This window comes from Artemia sp. Qi Xiang Cuo, chromosome 19, assembly GCF_049724085.1.
Source record: "Artemia sp. Qi Xiang Cuo chromosome 19, ASM4972408v1, whole genome shotgun sequence".
Classification (NCBI taxonomy): domain Eukaryota; kingdom Metazoa; phylum Arthropoda; class Branchiopoda; order Anostraca; family Artemiidae; genus Artemia; species Artemia sp. Qi Xiang Cuo.
The window spans coordinates 43,838,443-43,857,165 of NC_142812.1; the positions used below are offsets into that span (position 1 = coordinate 43,838,443).

Below are 18,723 nucleotides of genomic sequence, written 5' to 3' on the forward strand. Positions count from 1 at the left end.
TTATAGGTTATAAAAAAAAATTCCCAAGCATTAGTTTTTCATAGAGCAATAAAAGAGAGATAAGATTGCCATGAAATACAACTCTGTAAAAGTATACTTTTATACATTTTACTGCTTTAACTCAACTATTTTGATTTACTACCAACATTTAGGATACAATATTGTACAAAAAAACTTATGTGGAGTCAAAATTAAAGTCATTGCATTGAAAATATAAAATTAAAATGAAATCGTGCATAAAAGCAAAGATAAATTTATCGCCTTTATTTCCATCAATATAATTTTTTTCATTTTACCAATAAATCAGGAAGTCTTCAACAGGGGGTACAACTATGGTTGTGCCTGTCAAATCCTTGGCCTTTGGGGCTCAATCTCCAGGTACTGGTACTCGACCAATGGATACATATTTGTAAATCATATTAAATAGGTAAAGAGGAACTACTGTCCATTGCTGTCGTGTTAAAGAGTATGCTCTAATGAGTGGCGTAAAGTGGGGAGAGACTTTGCCCGCCCTTAAACTTTGAAAAAAAAAAACACCTTTTTGAGGGTATTTTCATTTTAAAATGCCTTTCGTAGCATTTCCATGAAAATACAAACAAAAAAAACGACAATTTGTTTAAGTTTCCATTTAACACTAAAAACAATCAGATTTCATATTAACCGTTAATTGAACTTTAATAATTGAACATTAATATTCCTGTTTATAGGGACTGTCATCTCAACTTGTAAAGTAAGAGTCAATCCTGTACTTTGACGCTAAAAAAAGCGCAATTGTGAAATACTGTGTTTGCGTTTAAAAAAGAGTAGTAGCCAGTACACACTCGAGAATTTGGAGCTGGAGATCAGACAATAACCGGTTTATACCTGTCAGTATTCGAAGAAAATTAGCTTAGGGTCAGTTGAAAGCTACGTTTTGGGTATATTTTTATTAAATATTGACCATATAGATGATATTTTGGCTGGGTTAAATTATGTTAGGTTAAGTATTTAATGTAATGCGTTCTGTGCGCCCCCCCCCCCAACCATAATTCTTTGTTGTAGTTTCCATAATTTTGTTACTAAAGTATTGTATTTTCATCATATTTTGGTACCACGTCACTACCCCCGATTTAACCTCTAATAGTCTCAAAAATAAAATTACCTTCGAAATCGCCAGTATCTGCGACAACAGTTGTAAATGTCTTAAGTTGTTCCAAACAATTCGCCATGTTTTCCGGATTTACTTCGTACTTAGCGTACCACCTACAAAATAAACGATTTAAAACTAAAAACACCATTGCAAAACAACACTGTTTTTACATAATTGCTGGTCATTCTTTCAACGCCTTCTTTACCCGAGAAAACGAAATATCGATTCAAGCGTGAAGGTGAATTTCTGAAACAAAAAGGCTGAGCCATGCGATTGATTGGTCATATATGACGGATCATTAGCTGATCTAATTCACGAAAAAAACATCAAAGGTTCAAGGTTATCCCTGAAAGATATTATTTTTCAACGGTAAAACTAAAATAATAATAAAAAGGCTAATTTTATTGTCATACCCAAATGTACAACTTAATAAATGCATAACTAATTAATACAGCTTGTGTAATCGTATCCAAAACTGTAACAGCACATACAACATTTTTAAAATTTTACATAGTCCAAAAGCTTTCCGTACGAACGGTTTTTCGGTCATCACGAAAATTAGGGAGGGGGCGAAACTGTTTTTTTCAAAATCTTTGGGGAATGGGGTTAGATCTAAATCTACGATGGGGGGGGGGAGACCTAAACACTACTGTTTAAACGTAGCCTACCTGATTTGACTGAATAAAAAATGTAATGGCATAACCTGTTCCAGATTTTTGAGAAAAGATTAAATAAAAGACCAAGTTTTTTCAACCGAAAGTCAGGAGCAACATTAAAAACTAAAACGCCAGGAATTGTTTTGAGGGAGGCATTCTCTTCCTTGCCCCCCTTCTTTATGCAAAACTTTGAATCGGTTTCCCAATTCTTTAAGAACGATTGCTCAAAGACAAAGGCCGTTTAACAAGAATATGAAGACTTCTTTGAAGCAAACTTCAGCGTAAAGAACGGGGGGGGGGGGGGCTCTTTACTCATATCCGGAACGATTTCCGTTCGTTTTAACGTATAATGTTGCTCCTTACTTTCAATTAAAAAAACTTTTTTTTATCAAATTTTTTACCGTTTTTTAAATCATGCCCAGGCCTATCCAAGATGTGATGTAGAATACAGCCCCCGTATACCCCCGACTCTTGGTTGTTAAATAGTATATATAAACAATTGTAAAGTTAGTGGTTGCATACAATTTCTCAGGTACCCAATTTCTTATCCATAGTAACAAGTGAAAAAAAAATGATTGAATGCATTTGAAAAAAAAATAATAATAATAAAATGAATAACTCAAGATTAGCTTGGATGCTAATGAAAAAAATATTCTTTTTTCAACTTAAAGTAAGATAAAAACTTAATACGAGCAGAAATTGTTCAGTATGTAAGGGGAGATGCCTCTTTCTCGACCCTTGTTCTTTACACTCAAGTGTTACTGTTCTTTAAAAATACTTCTCATTCAAATTCAATGGCCCTTGTGTTAAAGCAGTCTTTCTTAAAAGAACTGACAAAGTCCGGCTTTAGCGTCACTGTAACTACCTGCGAATTCGACTGCGACTGCTTGCGACTGTGACTACTTCTAGTTGCAACTACTTTCAGGAAATACTGAGAAATACTGGAAATACTGCGGCTACTGCGACTGTGATCGCATTCACAGTCGCAGTAGCCGCAGTTGAAGTAGTAGTAGACCAAAAGTTTCAACTTAATACCCTCAGCCATTTCTGTGATATTGCACGTAATTCCTGTTGTCCACCTGGATACACATAGTTTCTCTTGATTCAATTCGAAATCCTATGATATTTGGAGACTCAACTGGTGCATTAGAAGCATGTCTAGGTTGCAGATAAGTCCTGTTGTCCACCTGGATACACATGGTTTATTTTGATTTAATTCGAAATCCTATGATATTTGGAGACTCAGCTGCTGCATTAAAAGCATGTCTAAGTTGCAAATAAGTCCTGTTGTCCACCTGGATACATATAATTCCTCTTGATTCAATTCAAAATCCTGTGATATTTGGACTCAACTGCTGCATTAGAAGCATGTCTAAAAAGCTTAATTAAAGTTGATTAAGTTATTTCAAAACGTTTTTTTTTTACACAAAGAGCTATGGTTTGCTATTTACTAGATTATAGTTATTGCTACAACAATTATGATGTGACTTCCTAAAGTTTCGCAAATTATAATGATACAGTGAAAAAAAAGCACAATTCTTGGAATTGGCAATCATGTCAGATTAAGAAAAATCTTGAAATCGTCCCACTGTGAGTAATCTTTCTACTGTGAAAAAAAAAAAATAATAATAAGCTGCCCACATTTGAACAGAGGCAGACTGGGATTAGGACCAGAACAAGTAGGGTAATGACAGATATGTGCTGTAGGAAACGTATCAAGTAAATAAGTGGTTGAAAGAAGATGATTTTTGATACAAGATCCCAACACAATAATAAAAAGATCAAACCACTTGAGAAAGAAGCAGAATATTAATTAGCTTCAGGGTGACCCATAGGAAAATACCAATGCCCTGAATAAGCAGTTTACCTTTTTACTTACTCCTCTTGATGATACCCCTACTCTGACCCCAGTATGGACTTAAAGGCTCTCCTGAAGAAGCTGCACTTAAATAATGTAGTGGGACATAGTATATTACACCAAAGGCTGCTTAAAGAACTCAATGCTCAATTATAAAGCCTCTTCTAAAATCCCAAGATGACAACTATATCCCCTAAGATTGGCATAAAGCCAACATAGCTCCCAAATATAAAGGTGTTAGCAAGGAAAACAGAAGTAATGACTGGCCAATCAGCATCCCTTCGGTGGTTGCAGTTTTGACCCCCATCATGCTACAACCTGGAGCATAGACGAACCCATCATCATGCTCTGAAATTTTCAATTTCATTCCCTTAGCCTTTCCAGAAATATGGCAGAAACACCCTTTTGACAACCTTGATGTCTTTTGCTTTAGTTCAATATCCCCAAAAACATGCCCTGAAAGTTCTAACATAGTACCCTTAGTTTTTCCTGGCATTTTGCCCAGACACTTTTTTGAGGATCAAGAGATAGACATAGCATCTCTTGACCTAGTTTTACTTCCCTCTAAAATTTCAACTTAATGCCATATTCTGTTCCTGACATATTGCTTGTATGCCACTTTGACAACCTGGATGCACTTAAAATTTATTTATTTAGTTCAATAGCACTATTATGATTAGTAGTAGCAATAGTAGTGACAGTCACATGTAGTTGCAGTTTCAAAAAGTGATATGTAGTTGCAATAGCAGTTGAGAGCAATAACAAACAGTTGCAGTTGCAAGTAGTCACAGTTGCAAGCAGTTGTTGTAGCAGTGGCATAAGCAGTAATAGCCTTAGTAGCCCTGAAACTTTCAGCTTAACACCCTTAGCCATTCCTGAGATACTACTGATATGCCATTTTGACAGTGTGCATGCACATAGTGGATTGATTCAGTTCAACATCCACCTCAACATTCAACTGAAAGTTTCAACTTAATTCTTTTAGCCATCCCAGAGATAATGCACATATGCTCTATTGGCAAACTGGATAGACAGCTTCTTTTGATTTGATTAAAATCCATCCTCACCATGCCCTGAAAGTTTCAACTTAATACCCCTATCTTTTCCTAAGACATCACACATGCACCCTTCTGACAACCTCAAGTGCACATACCATAGTGTCTTTTGATTTAATTCAACATTCCCAACAACATACACCGATAGCTCCAATATAATGTCATTAGCTGTTCCTGGAACATTGCAGAGGCCCATTTGCTGATCTGGATACACAAGGTACCTTTTGATTTAGTCTCACATCCCCCTTAACTTTTCCTAAAAAATTTATCTTAGTACCCTACCTTTTGACAGGGGCGCCATTTGGGGGGGGGCAGGGGTGCCAAGCCCAAGCTTCCTCCCAAAAAGGCCTTTTTTTTCTTTTACAAAATACACAAGAACAAAATTACAATTGGTAATTAGTAAAAATTTTTAAACGATCACCTTTGTGTGCAGATGCAATTATATAATAGGGATATTAAAAGTACAGATAATTCATACAAAGAGCGGTAGGCTGGATACGTTTTATATCCAGGGGATGTATTGCTACTTGCCTAGGCATAATAAAGTAATAGGGCAAAAAATTGATATATTTTAGATATTTTGGACATAAAGTGGACACATTTTCCAAATTTATGACGTAAAACCAATAACTTTCATAAAAAAATGTCACTCATTACCAAATGAGTGCTAAGAGTTATATCTACTTATTTTTTAAGCTTTGTATTTATTTTCCGGGGTTGCTTGCTCTTCCCTGAAGCAAACTTTCTGAAAATGCCTTCAAAATTCTTTCACCTATAAATGGTATTATTGGCCTGATTTTTACTCACGGTCACGGGTACGGTCAAGATAAAGGACAAGCTGTCGCCTTTTCCATATAAACTTACTTCCGGCTTCCGAACGTCACACGAAAATCTCAATGAAAAGTTAACAAAATAAAACCTTTCGATTGTTGATGGTCTGAAATCAAAACTAAAGCCAAGTTGTCAAACACCAGGGGTACATTCCTTCAGTTTGAAAATTTTAATCACGGGAAAGGAGCTGAGAGAAACTTAAATAAGTAAAAATTTAATTTTAGGTGATATAGCTCAATTATATATATATATATATATATATATATATATATATATATATATATATATATATATATATATATATATATATATAAATATATATATATATATATATATATATATATATATATATATATATATATATATATATATATATATATATATATATATATATATATATATATATATGATATATATATGTATGATAGATATATATATATATATATATATATATATATATATATATATATATATATATATATATATATATATATATATATATATATATATATATATATATATATATATATATATATATATATATATATATATATATATATATATATATATATATATATATACATATATACATATACTATATATATATATACATACATATATACATACACATATATAATATATATATATATATATATATATATATATATATATATATATATATATATATATATATATATACATATATACATACACACATATACATATAAATATATATATATATATATATATATATATATATATATATATATATATATATATATATATATATATATATATATATATATATATATATATATATATATATATATATATATATATATATATATATATATATATATATATATGTATAGGTAAATTTTTTGCAAATCATGTTATTGACTTACGAATAAGGTAAACATACCACTCGATGCCTTTTTTTATGTTCTTTCCAAATATAATAATCATTTTTGTCAGAAAGGAATTTTACCCTACCCCTATATATACTAATTCAGGGCATATATTTGCACATTAGGTGGGGGGGGGTTAAGTTTAAACTTACCTCCCATTTACATCAGAAATACAATTTACACCCCCCCCCCTTAATGTGCAAATATATAACCTGAATTAGAATAGGGGTGGGGGTAAAATTCATATCCAACAAAAATGATTCTTCTATTTGGAAAGAGCATAAAAAAAGAATCGAGTGATATGTTTACGTTATTGGTATGTCAATAATATGAACTGCGAAAAAATTACCGACGGGTCATACAGTATCTAGCGGTGGGTACCGCATAATGCACAAGTACCTATATGTACATATAGTAGTAAATATATATAGTGTACATAAATAGTATATATATTAACTTAGTTTATAATACTATTAAGTAATATATTTAGGTATAAGCCTAACATTGGGGCTATTGAAGAGGTGATATGTTAATATGACAGTTCCTATTTTTATAATGTGCAAAAATTGTAGTTATCAAACTTTGAGACCGATTTCGCTATACTTACCTCCCAGCTCCTCTAATATGCAGACGTATAGATAGACGAATTGTATTATTCCCATATGTTTCCCCGTTTCTTGCTTTCGTCTGCATTTATTTGATTTACGGTTATACTAGTTGAAAAAAGAGTGATGCATGGCAAAATGCATAGAAAATAATTAATTTTTACTATATTTTTCCACATTAAGGAGGGAAAGCATAGTGGAATCACTATTAAAATTATATATATATATATATATATATATATATATATATATATATATATATATATATATATATATATATAAAAGCAATTCTGGGGACGACAAACTCCCTTTCCGAGCAGCTTCAGGGAGTTGATCTGGTAATATCTAGGTCCTGCACCTTGATTCAAGCAACAAGGAAGGAAATATCTGAACTGCGCTCTGAAACTTCATTTGCATCGCTTTTGGAGAAGGCAAAAGAGTTTGCTGAAGGTCTTGAAATTGAAGTACCTGACGTGAATGGACCCGCAACCGGATCTTCCTCTGCGGGTCAAAAGGGAAGACCTAGAAGAACCCAAAAAATTATCAAACACCTGAAAGAATTCATGACCACTTTGACGTTAGGGAAAAACTTTGTTGAATCCGACAATAGAGCTCCAACTCTAGTGGAAGAACTGAAAAGAGAATACCTGGAGACTGTAGATCGTCTGATTGCGGAATTCAACAGACGGTTTATAGATAACCTTCCAGTGCTCAGTACACTGACAGCTTTGGACCCCAGCTCTACCAAGTTCATGGATGCAGGGCTCCTCAAGCAATTCTCTTAACTTTATTCTGAAATGGACATTGACCAGATTCTTCTTGAGGCCCAAGCTGGTATTGCCAAGCGGTTTTTGCTCAAGGAGGAGGCAAAGCCGAAGACCTTCATGGACGTCATCAATAATATCAAGACACTTCCAGTAGCTTATTCAGAAATTATCAAAGTTCTTCATATTGCTGCCACACTTCCTGTCACGACAGTCAGCAATGAACGCTTGTTTTCTGGGCTGGAAATAGTGAAGAACTATCTGCGCTCGACCACAGGAGACGATTGTCTTAGTCACCTGCTTTTGATCTTTGCAGAAGGATTTAGTTAAAAACTTGGATTTCGACCAGCTTGTTGACGACTTTGCGAAGATGAAACTACGAAGGTTCCCCTTGTTGCCTTGAGTGTTCACTGATCTGTTTCAAAATTTTGTTGTATTTTTGATTTTATAAATATACTTGATCAAGTAAAGTTTTGTATTGTTATAGCTAGAAAGTGACTCCGACTTGGACTTAAGTCTTTACTGCAAACATTGAGCTGAAGAATTCGGCTACAGAATATACTTTAGTCAAAGTGTGAGTTTCTACAGAGGTTCAGCTTTCGTCAAGTTATAGGTTCAGAAAAGTGGAAGATTCCCAAACAGCTTTTTTTTAACATTGCACATACTGTTTCTGCTTTCTTCAGATATCTGGCCTTTTCCAAACCTATGACATAAGGGCGAAAGAAGGAAAGGCAAAGCAATTGAGACAATTTCCTTAATTTTTATGGTAACTCCCATGGAAGGCAGTTTTTTTTTCGGATAAAGCTAGAGGCAATTTTTTTTTTTTTATACAAGCCTGCTTTGGGGCCCATGTCAATTGCTCGCCCACCCTAAGGTTTGGCTGAAATTGGGCCTCTGCCTTTTGAGATACTGTACCTATCTATTTTGACAATCTGGATGCACTTAAAAATCTTTTGATTTAGTTCAATAGTAGTAGTAATAGCAGTAGTAGTAACCCTGAGAGATTCAACTTAATGCCCTTAGCCATTCCTAAGATACATCAACATGCAGTTTCAACTTGATACCCTATTCTGTTCCTATAGCACCTACACCATTTTGACAACCTGGATGTACTTAAAATATTTTGATTGAGTTCATTAGTACTAGTGGTAGTAGCAGTGGCCCTGAAAGTTTCAGCTTAATACACTAAGCTGTTACTGAGATATTGCTGATTAACCATTTTGACAACCTGCATGTACATAGTGATATTTGATTTGGCTTGACATTCTCCTCAAAATTCCCTAAAAGTTTCACCTTAATACCTTTAGCCATTTTCAGGACCAAGAGTCAAACATTCACCCCTTTCCAAAAAAGACTTCCTATTTATAATCCTCTAAGACTTTTAAAATAAAATTGCCTATGTTTTAAACTTCCATAAAAACCTTAGATGCACCTAGGGCACAACTTATAACACTTTACCTCCAGGCTCTGAGGGGTTGTTTTTACCCCACAGTCTTTGTTATCTGATTTTTGAACTATTTTGAACAAAATGGCTATTTCAAAACTTTGATTGGATGCATTTGAGGAAGAGGGGGCATGGGGGGGCTATCTGCCCTCCAATCACTTTTGACTCTTAAAAAGGGCACTAGAACTTCAAATTTTTAACTTAATGAGCCCCCCCTCTGAATTTTATACAACCATCCCTACCATATGAAGTGCCTTTGGAAAAAAATTACAATAATGAAACGTTGAAGCCTCATGGCCTTTACTATTGGCAATGCTACAATGTTGCCTCTTATAGTTATGCTTATGAAATCCATATTTTTTTCCAAACTTAATTGTTTTATACCTCAAAAGACAAATGAGAGAAATATTGAAACTTTACAAATAAACTAATTTCAAAGCATACAATAAGTGTAATCTGAAAAGATCAGGTTCTGGGCTATGATGATCTCATATGAATTGACCCTTGTACCAAAATTTTTAATGGTTTTTTTTCAAATCTCTTTTTCATTGGCTCTAGTTCTAAAAATGTAATTTCTATCATTTCAACAGGATTGCAAGTAATGTTATTTTTTTTTTCTTAAATATATACAAGATTGCATAACTGACATAGGAATGATGTGAACACACAGTTTGATTCCTTTTTTGTTTTCTTTCCAAATATAATAATAAATTCACTCACAAATACATCCCCCCTCTGATGGCCCTGTATGTAGCCCAAGGACTTTTTTATACTCCTTCTAAATATACTAATTCAGTTGCAAATCTACCCCCTCCTCTCCTAATAATTCTGTATATAGCCCTAATGATGTATTTCTTTTTGTATCAGTTTAACTGTACATTATAGGTCCTATATTAAACCAGTTATCTTTTCAATCTCAAGTTTATCTTGTGTGTGTGATTACTGCTACTATTAATAACTCACCACAGCACCAAACCTCCTGAGGCCAACACAGCTATGCACACTCCTCCTCCATCCTAATCTATTAAAAGCCTCCTTGTGTGTATTGTGTGTGTGATTGAGTGCATAATTTATCAAAACATGAGAAATGGTTCTATAAAAGCATATAATAATGGAAGAACATATGATAGTCCAAATAATGAAAAATATCCTGCATAATATGAAGCTTAGTATTTCATAATACATTCCCAGGGGATCATTCAGGCTCTGGATGCATTCATGAGAGTTGTTTACTCCACTCAACTACTTTTAAAGGTTAACAAAAACCCCTAGGCTAATCTAGAATTGGTAAATTTCTATTCTAGGGGCTTCTTGCTATCTCAGAAAGTAATTGAGTGAGGTGAATGAAACTCTCAGAAATGTAACCAGAGCCTTAATGACATTAATTAAAAAACTTTTCCCACAAAATAAGTTTTTCAAAAAAATAGAGTAAAGAACTCCATTAAACCAAAAATGAACAAAAATAGAATCAAATAATCTACCAAGCATACAACTACCACAAGTCAGTATCAATGAATAAATGAAACCAAAAACAAACAGAAATTAAAATAAAAACAGAGTCAAACTCAAAATGAGCAGAAATTAATATGAGTAGGGTTCAAAACCCCTATTCTTTCTAAAAGCCAGAACATAACTTGTACTTTACTGAAAAAAAAAATCAAATGAAAGTGCATTGTCAGTTTAATATGTATATGCTGATATTTATTCCTTAAAATCTTAAATAATTTTTTATTTCTTAAAGTTACAGAAGTGAAAACATTTAAAAGATTTTTTTCAGTAAAGTACAAATTATATTCTGACTTAGGCTACAGATAATTCAGTGCATATAAGTACAACTCAGGGTAAGCTACAGAATAAAAGACCTCTTTTTGGAAAGTACTAGTTTTCTTTGGCATTCCAGAAAAACAAAGATGAGTTTTTGGATCACTCCTATTTTACTGCTGCATGATGCAATGCAAGTGTAGTAACAAAATCCCTGCCTTTTATCCACCTTCTTGGCAAAAGACATCATGAAAAAAATTCTGAAATTTATTTCTGAAAATGCAATTCCTGTTATTTGAGTAGAATTTTAAACCATATCAATGTTTTTTTTTTTAATTTAGGAAACATATTTGCATACGTTTAAAACCTTATAAATTGGGATTGAGCAAAGTTGTGAAGCTGAAAACAATTTTGTTGTACTTTATTTAAGCAGAAGATCTATTTTGCAAGGTTTCACTTTTATAACACACAAATTTAAAGGTCATCAAAAGTCAGGACCCTCTATAGGGAGAAGGAGTGGAGGTAGGTAGGCCTACTTCAAAATACCTTTCCAGGACATACTTTAGCCTGTAGATCATCCCTGAAAGTCTTATTTTCCTAACCTAACCCCTTACCAAGATAGCCAAAAGTAGAATTTTACCTTAACTTTCATAATTCAAAGAAATCTGAAGGTCATCAAAGGTCACTGCCCTCTAGAGGGAGGAGTGGAGGTATGGGTAAATATTTACCAAATCATATTATTGAGTTACAGCTAAAGTGATTATACCACTTGATGCCTTTTTTGTGCTCTTTACAAATATAATATTCATTTTTGTTACCTTAAATTACCTTAAATTGCAGCTTGGAGCAAATTTAAGGATTTTCCATCCTTGTAATGCTTCGTGATGACATCTAATGTTTTTTGTTTTTTTTTGTGATTCGCTTGCTACATTTGGTTTGTAGACTCAGCAGCTTCCCAGTTGTAGAGGAACTCCTGCTGTTGCCAATCTTTGTCAAGTCTTTGCTTGAAGGCAATCGTTGAGTCTGCAGACACAGTATCTTCAGAGAGCTGATTCCACAAGTTGGTTATTTGTTGGCTGAAGAAATGGCTTCTCTCTCGGATAGAAGAGTGCTTCTTGAAAATTTTCATTGAATGTCCTCTTGTCACAAGGCGTTCTGGGGGAGCAAGGAGACCAGGAAGAGTATTTTTTGAAATGACTTTGTGGGTTAGAATCATGTGGCCTTGCTTCCTCTGGTATTTGAGAGTAGGGAGCTTCAGATGACGCAAACGCTCTTTGTATGGCACTTGTTTGAGGGCATCAACCATCTTAGTTGCTCTTCTTTGAACTTATTTTAGTATTTCCCTATCCTTCCTGAAATAGGGGGGACGACAGGGACATTCAAATCTCAAGGCGTGGACAAACCAGTGCCTTGTAGAGCTTCATAAATACTTTAGGATGCCGGCTAGAGATAGTTCTTTTAAAAGTCCAAGGGATTGGAAGGCAGAAGAAGATACAGATTTTGCATGGGTACTGAAACTCAGCCAATGATCAACAATGACTTCAAGATCTCTTTCTTCAGTAACTGCAGAGAGGGAGTTACCTTGGAGATGGTACTGCTGATGTGGATTATGTTTGCCAAAATGAATGACATGACATTTTTCAGCATTAAAGGAGAGGAGCCATTTATCAGCCCAGCATCCAAGAATATCATGATCTCTTTGTACAGATTGGAGATCAGATGGTATAGCAGCTTTGCCAACAAGTTTTGGGTCATCAGCATAAAGTGGGAGGAGGTTGGAGAGAAGGTTTGGTGCATCATTAATATAAAAAGTGAAGAGACTCGGTCCAAGGATGGTCCCCTTGGGGACGCCACTTAACACAGTTATGGATGACGATAAATGAGGAACACCTTGAGAATCATAGACCCTGACGGCTTGTGTTCTTTCTGATAGGAAACTCTGTATCCACTGCATAGTAACACCATCAACAGCTGCTGCCTTCAGTTTGGCGATCAGGAATTCATGACATACCCTGTTGAAAGCTTTTGAGAGGTCCAGAAGCACCATATCAACAGGAAATCCTCGATCGAGCAGTGATGTTACATACTCATATGTCTGTATTAGGTTAGTGTCCACGGATCTACCAGATCTGAAGCCATGTTGAGAAGGAGTTAGTATGTTGTTAGTTTCAAAGTGCTGAATGAGAGCTCTATTTACAAATCTCTCGAGCACCTTTACAACAGCAGAAGTGATGCTGATGGGACGGTAATTTTCAGCACAATCCTTGGGGCCTTTTTTGTGGATTGGCGTGACATATAACGTTTTCCAATCTGTAGGTAGCTCTCCGTTTTTTAGGGACAGCTTGAAGAGTCTGCACAGAGGAGAAGCAAGGACATTTCTACACTCTTGAAGAAGCCTTGGGTGTAACCCGTCAGGTCCTTTGGACTTATTAACATCAAGTTTATCGAGGCTAGATAAGACCATTTCTTCAGTAACTAACAGGCTAGGCATTGGGGTAGATACAGAATATGATGGTGCTGCAGGGATGGTTGGACAAGACCGGGTGGTGAAAGCGGAGGCAAACTAGTAAATTAGTAAATTAGAGACATTTAGTAAATTAGCTTTGTCTATCAGCAACGAGTGTGTTACCCTGCTATGTTTGAGGTCAGGAATGGTGTGACCGTTAGGACTTTTAGCAGAAACATCCCTCCAGAAGGATTTGGGGTTTGCCTTGATATCATTGGCAAGCTTCTCCTCATATTCAGACTTCAGTTTCCTAACTGAGTCCGAGCCTTTGCATACCTTAGCCAATTTTCCTGTGTTTTTTTCTTTTTGTACCTTTTCCAAGCTCTGGCTTTCCTATTGATAGTCCTCTTTGTATCCTTTGTGAGAAACGGAAGTGTTTTTGGTTGTCTTCGATAAATAACATGGGAGTGCTTCTTTTCTTTTGACAGGAGAGTTTCCTTGATATTCAACCATGACGTGTTGATATCAGAAGTAATGAGCTCTGACCAATTAATTGATACCAATTCCCACTGTATTTTGTGATAGTCAATAAAAGTTTGAGGGCGCAAGTTAATTTGAAGACAACTATTCATAGACAGCACAGAGAGGATAACTGAGTGGTCGCTGTTACCAACTGGAGGAAGAATTTCATTTCTGATGAGAGAGTCTTGGTCACTCAGAATTACAAGATCCATCAAGGAAGGGTTCTGGTCACCACGGTGCCTTGTGGGTTTTTCAACCGTTTGGTGAAGGACATTGTCAGATAAACAAGACACAAATGGTGAATCCACCGCCAGATGCCAGATGACCAAGTCCATCCACCCACCAATTATTATCAAATCAGATGCAACCGTTTGTGATACCAAGGAACCCATTCCATCAATAATTTTTTTAAGTGATGATTCGCATTCTTCAAGACTGGGTGCACTAGGGCTTCAGTAAATACACCCAATACAGACTTTTTTGTCATGAAGATTAATATCAAGCCATACACTTTCAACCCAAGGTACATTAAAAATAGGAAGGTTGATAACACTGACCTGGAAGCCTTCTCTGACGTAGACACCAACTCCTCTTCTGCAGTTTGGCTGTCCTAGATATCTGCAGTGAACTCTCAGTAGAGGGAACTGCAGTATACTTTGGCAGAATCTCCACCAAACTGGCAATATCTGCTGCCTCTTCTTTTAAGAGCACTTGGGTTTCCAGAAGCTTGTTTGTAAGAGAGGCAAAATTGCTTGAGATGACACGTAGGGTGTTATTTTTCCGAGACTTTTGTGACATGCCGTCTAGCGGCAGAGGTCCAGGAGCTGCAACTGCGATAGACACAGGTGGCGTGGAAGTAAGTTCAGAAACGGCACTTACGAAAACTCGAGCTATCACATGACAAAAAAAGTTCACTACGTAATTGACTAAGTTCATTTTCTGTAGAGGATATGCTTATATCAACACTTGAAGTATTATGAAACAAAGAAGATAACTGCAAGAAAACAGGGCTATTTATAGGTGAGGGACAAACTGTTAGATTTTCATCGCAGACTGGCTTTGGAGTTTTCCAACCACGATGAACAGCTACATTTTTTGACACTATTTGTCCTTTGAAGATGATGAGATCTGTTTTTCCAGCGTTTTTTTGCCTCTTTAGCTCATCTACAAGAGCTTTACATTTGTTATGCTCTGCCTTTGAAGCATCACCACGAAACTGAATGTCTTCACGGAGTTCACAAGAACGGTTGATGATTGTCCTTTTGATGTCAAAACTTGGTACAGAGAAGAGGATAGGAGGTGGGCACGCACTTGCAGACTGTGGGTTTGCAGGGGTGGGTAGTCTTCTCACATTTGTAATACGTATGTCCTGAAGTTTATACTTCTGGCTGAGGTACGACTGGATGTAGAGCTGTTCGTCCAGTTGTGATGGGATACCATACACAACTATATTAAGAGCTCTGCACTGCCTATCCCACTCTTCAGCAAAAAGGCGCTGGACCTCACTGTCAAGATGTTGAGAAAAATCATTTTTTATGCTAGCAGTCTCTTGTTGAACAAGGGTCTGAATATCAGCACGCACATCAGAGATTGAGCATTTATTGGCGACTTGATGTTCAAGAGCGGACACCTGTGCTTTAATATCACTGATTGACTTTGAAATTTCAGCTTTCAATGTAGTTTCAAGGTTTCTTACTGAGGACTGCACAATATCTTGTACAACAGCCTGGGACAGGATTTTGTCAATGATGCTGCTCTTCATATTGTTTATTTTAGCTTCAACGATACTCTCAATGCTAGGGTTCTGACTAGAACTGCTTGGAGTTGTACCGGAGTGTTTACAGATCAGACTTTTTATGCAAACTTTGACCTGTCAAGAGATTTTTGTGATCAATACATATTCGGGCTCAGGCATATCCATACAGTCAATACATATCCACTTCTCACATCCATCGCAGATAATTGCAGAAGAGTCATCATCAAGATCTGTCTCACACGCCAAACACTTATCACATCCTTTTTTGGGGCTGATATGAATTCTTGTTGAACCCCCTCTAGGTGTTCGTACGTATTATGAGTCGGTTGTTTCAGCGGCATTATTTGGTCAGTATAATGTATCCTTTTTTTCACCAAGTTTTTCTGAACAGACTGGTCACTTTTCACAGTGTTTAAAAGTTCTGCCTGCAGAATTTGTTAAATTTATTCAATTGCACTTAATTTTCAACCACATTGTATAGCATCATTGTCATCACTGACTGATGAAGCAAAAAATTAACTTACTTCAAAGTCCATGTAAGTCAAATAAAACACTTAGAAGGGCAACTTTAAATGTCACTGTAGGTTAATATACTTATAAAATAACACAAAATATGTAGGAAAATGTCTTTAACATATAAATTGGGCTTATAATCCTTTTTTCAACTTAATCAGGGAACAAACCAAACAGGTTCAGGCTATATGCTAGGCCTATTAAAACTATGCTACAACCAGGAAGAATATCTCTTCTAAAATCAACTATAACCAACAAAAAAAAGAAAAATACTTCACTTGTTTACTCAAATGGGTTTATTTACTCAATTTGGTAGGTTATTAAGTATAGGCTAATTGTTGATATTTTTTGTTGCTAATTGTTTGTGTAAACAAGGATGATTATGATGGCACTATGAATCATCTGTTGAAGAAAAGAGCTGTCCACAGCACTATCTATCCATTTAGAATAGCTAGAATAACTATCCAGTTAGAATAAAGTCTAGTTTAATAGATGGCAGGACACTAGGCCTATGGCAAATAATGTGGGAATATATACCCTGAATTGGTATATATAGGGGCAGGGGTTACAATTCATTTCCAACAAATATTCTCAAAGAGCATAAAAAAAGGCATCAAGTGGTATATTCACTTTAGTTGTAACTCAATAATATGATTTGGCAAATATTTACCAAGGTATCTACTTCCCATGATGTATTTTAGTCTGTAGACCCATCCCTGAAGGGACTCCACCCTTTGACTATTGGAAAAATTAGTTTATAAGCTTATATAGAATGGTACTATCCAATCTCCTTATAATTAAAAACATTTTAGTCATCTAGTTGGAAAATTTGGCATATCTGTATAGGAAAAATCTAACTGTCAACTAGTTGGCAAAGTTAGATTTTTCCTAGGGTCAAAGACCCCTTTTTGGGGAAGACCACAGTTCATTGGCATTCAAGAAAGTTAGCAATGGCTTTTTGGGCCACCCCTTTTTACCAAAGTATGATGACATGTGAGGGAAATAACAAGAACCCTGTCTTTATGGTCAAATTTTCACCAATAATTTGTCAGCATAAATTGAAAATGTGGTCTGTTTTCAAAAGCAATTGAAAAGAAAATTATATCTGAATATTTGTGATTTATAGAATAAATATCAAGCAATAAAAGTTACATTGCTAGAATCAGAAGAAAATCAGCTTTCTGTTAATATATGAATAGAACTGAAACACTAACGGATATATACATAAAATAGGATAATTGGTATTTCCAAAAAGAGGTCCCTGCAGGTAAGTCAATAAACTAGCCTAATAGTTTCAACTGGTTGATCTTAAATAATTTGAATAATAACTATATTGATGCATAGCTTAGACTTTTAGCTATTCATTAATATACTTAATCCTTCTCCATTCCTCTGTGGTAAAAAGATGTGAGGGTTTTAGCATTACATAATTTTGCTTAATTGGATACTGGTTTTTTACCCTATACAGATGGGCCAAATTTTCCAACTAGATGACTAAAATGTTTTTGATTATAAGGAGATTAGATAGTACCATTCTATATAAGCTTATAAACTAATTTTTTCCAATAGTCAATGAGTGGATAGCCTATCCATCCCTGAGAGTTTCATTTTCCTAACCTAACCCCTTTCCAATAGAGCAAAAAGTAGTTGAAGCTAAACTTGAATTTTACTGTTAATAGAGGATAATGCTACCATATCAGCTTAAATCCTAAAAGACAAGTCTAATCTCTAAGGAATATACTGGGTCAAGCTAACCTGTAAGTTCAAATTGGAGTGGAAGACCAAAATCACACTTAAACTTTTTAAAAGTTATTGGTTTGTCAAAGCATAGTTTTTTCCCCATAGCTAGTAATGAAATGATTAAAATTTACAAACTTAATTGCAATCGTACCACAGAGGCTTATTTCAAAAATTATTCCAGGAGTTGCGAATAAGGTAAAAGTGTTAAATACGTCTAAAAGGTTTTTGGTTTTACAGATGGCAAGACAGTCGAATAGAACAACAGCCACTAAAACCGTTGTAAGCTACTATTTCTAAAAAAAAAATTCAGTGGAACCAGTTTTCAATTTGTCAAGTTTTATAACCAATTATCATTTAACAATACTAACCATTTAGAATACTTCAATCTTTGAACTCCCGATAATTTAGCTCTAACTTGTACCTTATTGCGTTAGTTAGAAACTTTTTTTCTGCGACCAGAAGACTTGGAATGAAAAACTTTATTGTGTCAATGAAAGAACTCATTTCGGTCAGAAGTTAACTAAACGAGATAGTTACGTAGTAGCCTCAGCATTCAGAGTAACTTTGGCCTGCCAGTCATAAAATATTTGAATGCAAAGAATACATTTGCGCATTAGTGTAATATTTGGAATTGAAGGGCCTGTTTTAGCCTTTTTCACACTACTACCACTAATACCTATAACTCGCCGTAGGACCAAGCCACCTGAGGCCAACACAGCTACCCACGCCCCATCT

General features: G+C 35.1%; 2 protein-coding genes across 4 annotated transcripts in view; both read right to left on the minus strand.

Annotated features, from left to right (window-relative positions):
* Positions 1–18,166, minus strand: part of Taldo (transaldolase) — a 116,795-nt gene extending 98,629 nt beyond the window's left edge. Inside the window, exons 1-2 of one of the 3 annotated variants that reach the window (XM_089105607.1) lie at positions 18,140–18,166; positions 1,142–1,242 (exon numbers count right to left, since the gene is read on the minus strand). In XM_089105607.1, coding sequence (XP_088961733.1) covers positions 1,142–1,208 — 67 coding nt within the window. In that variant the 5' untranslated portion in view covers positions 1,209–1,242; positions 18,140–18,166. Of the gene's footprint in view, positions 1–1,141; positions 1,243–16,552; positions 16,588–18,003; positions 18,086–18,139 lie in introns of those variants that run through there. The other 2 variants (XM_089105605.1, XM_089105608.1) reach the window with 2 other exon arrangements.
* LOC148940891 (uncharacterized) lies at positions 11,937–12,317 on the minus strand. The gene has a single exon (XM_089105103.1). It carries the CDS (start codon positions 12,315–12,317, stop codon positions 11,937–11,939), a length of 381 nt encoding a protein of 126 aa, XP_088961229.1.
* Positions 18,167–18,723: the final 557 nt, after the last annotated feature.

What these genes read in the sequence shown, in the direction of transcription:
- LOC148940891 (XM_089105103.1), bottom strand. Translation starts at nt 12,317, where the DNA reads ATGGTTGATGCCCTCAAACAAGTGCCATACAAAGAGCGTTTGCGTCAT.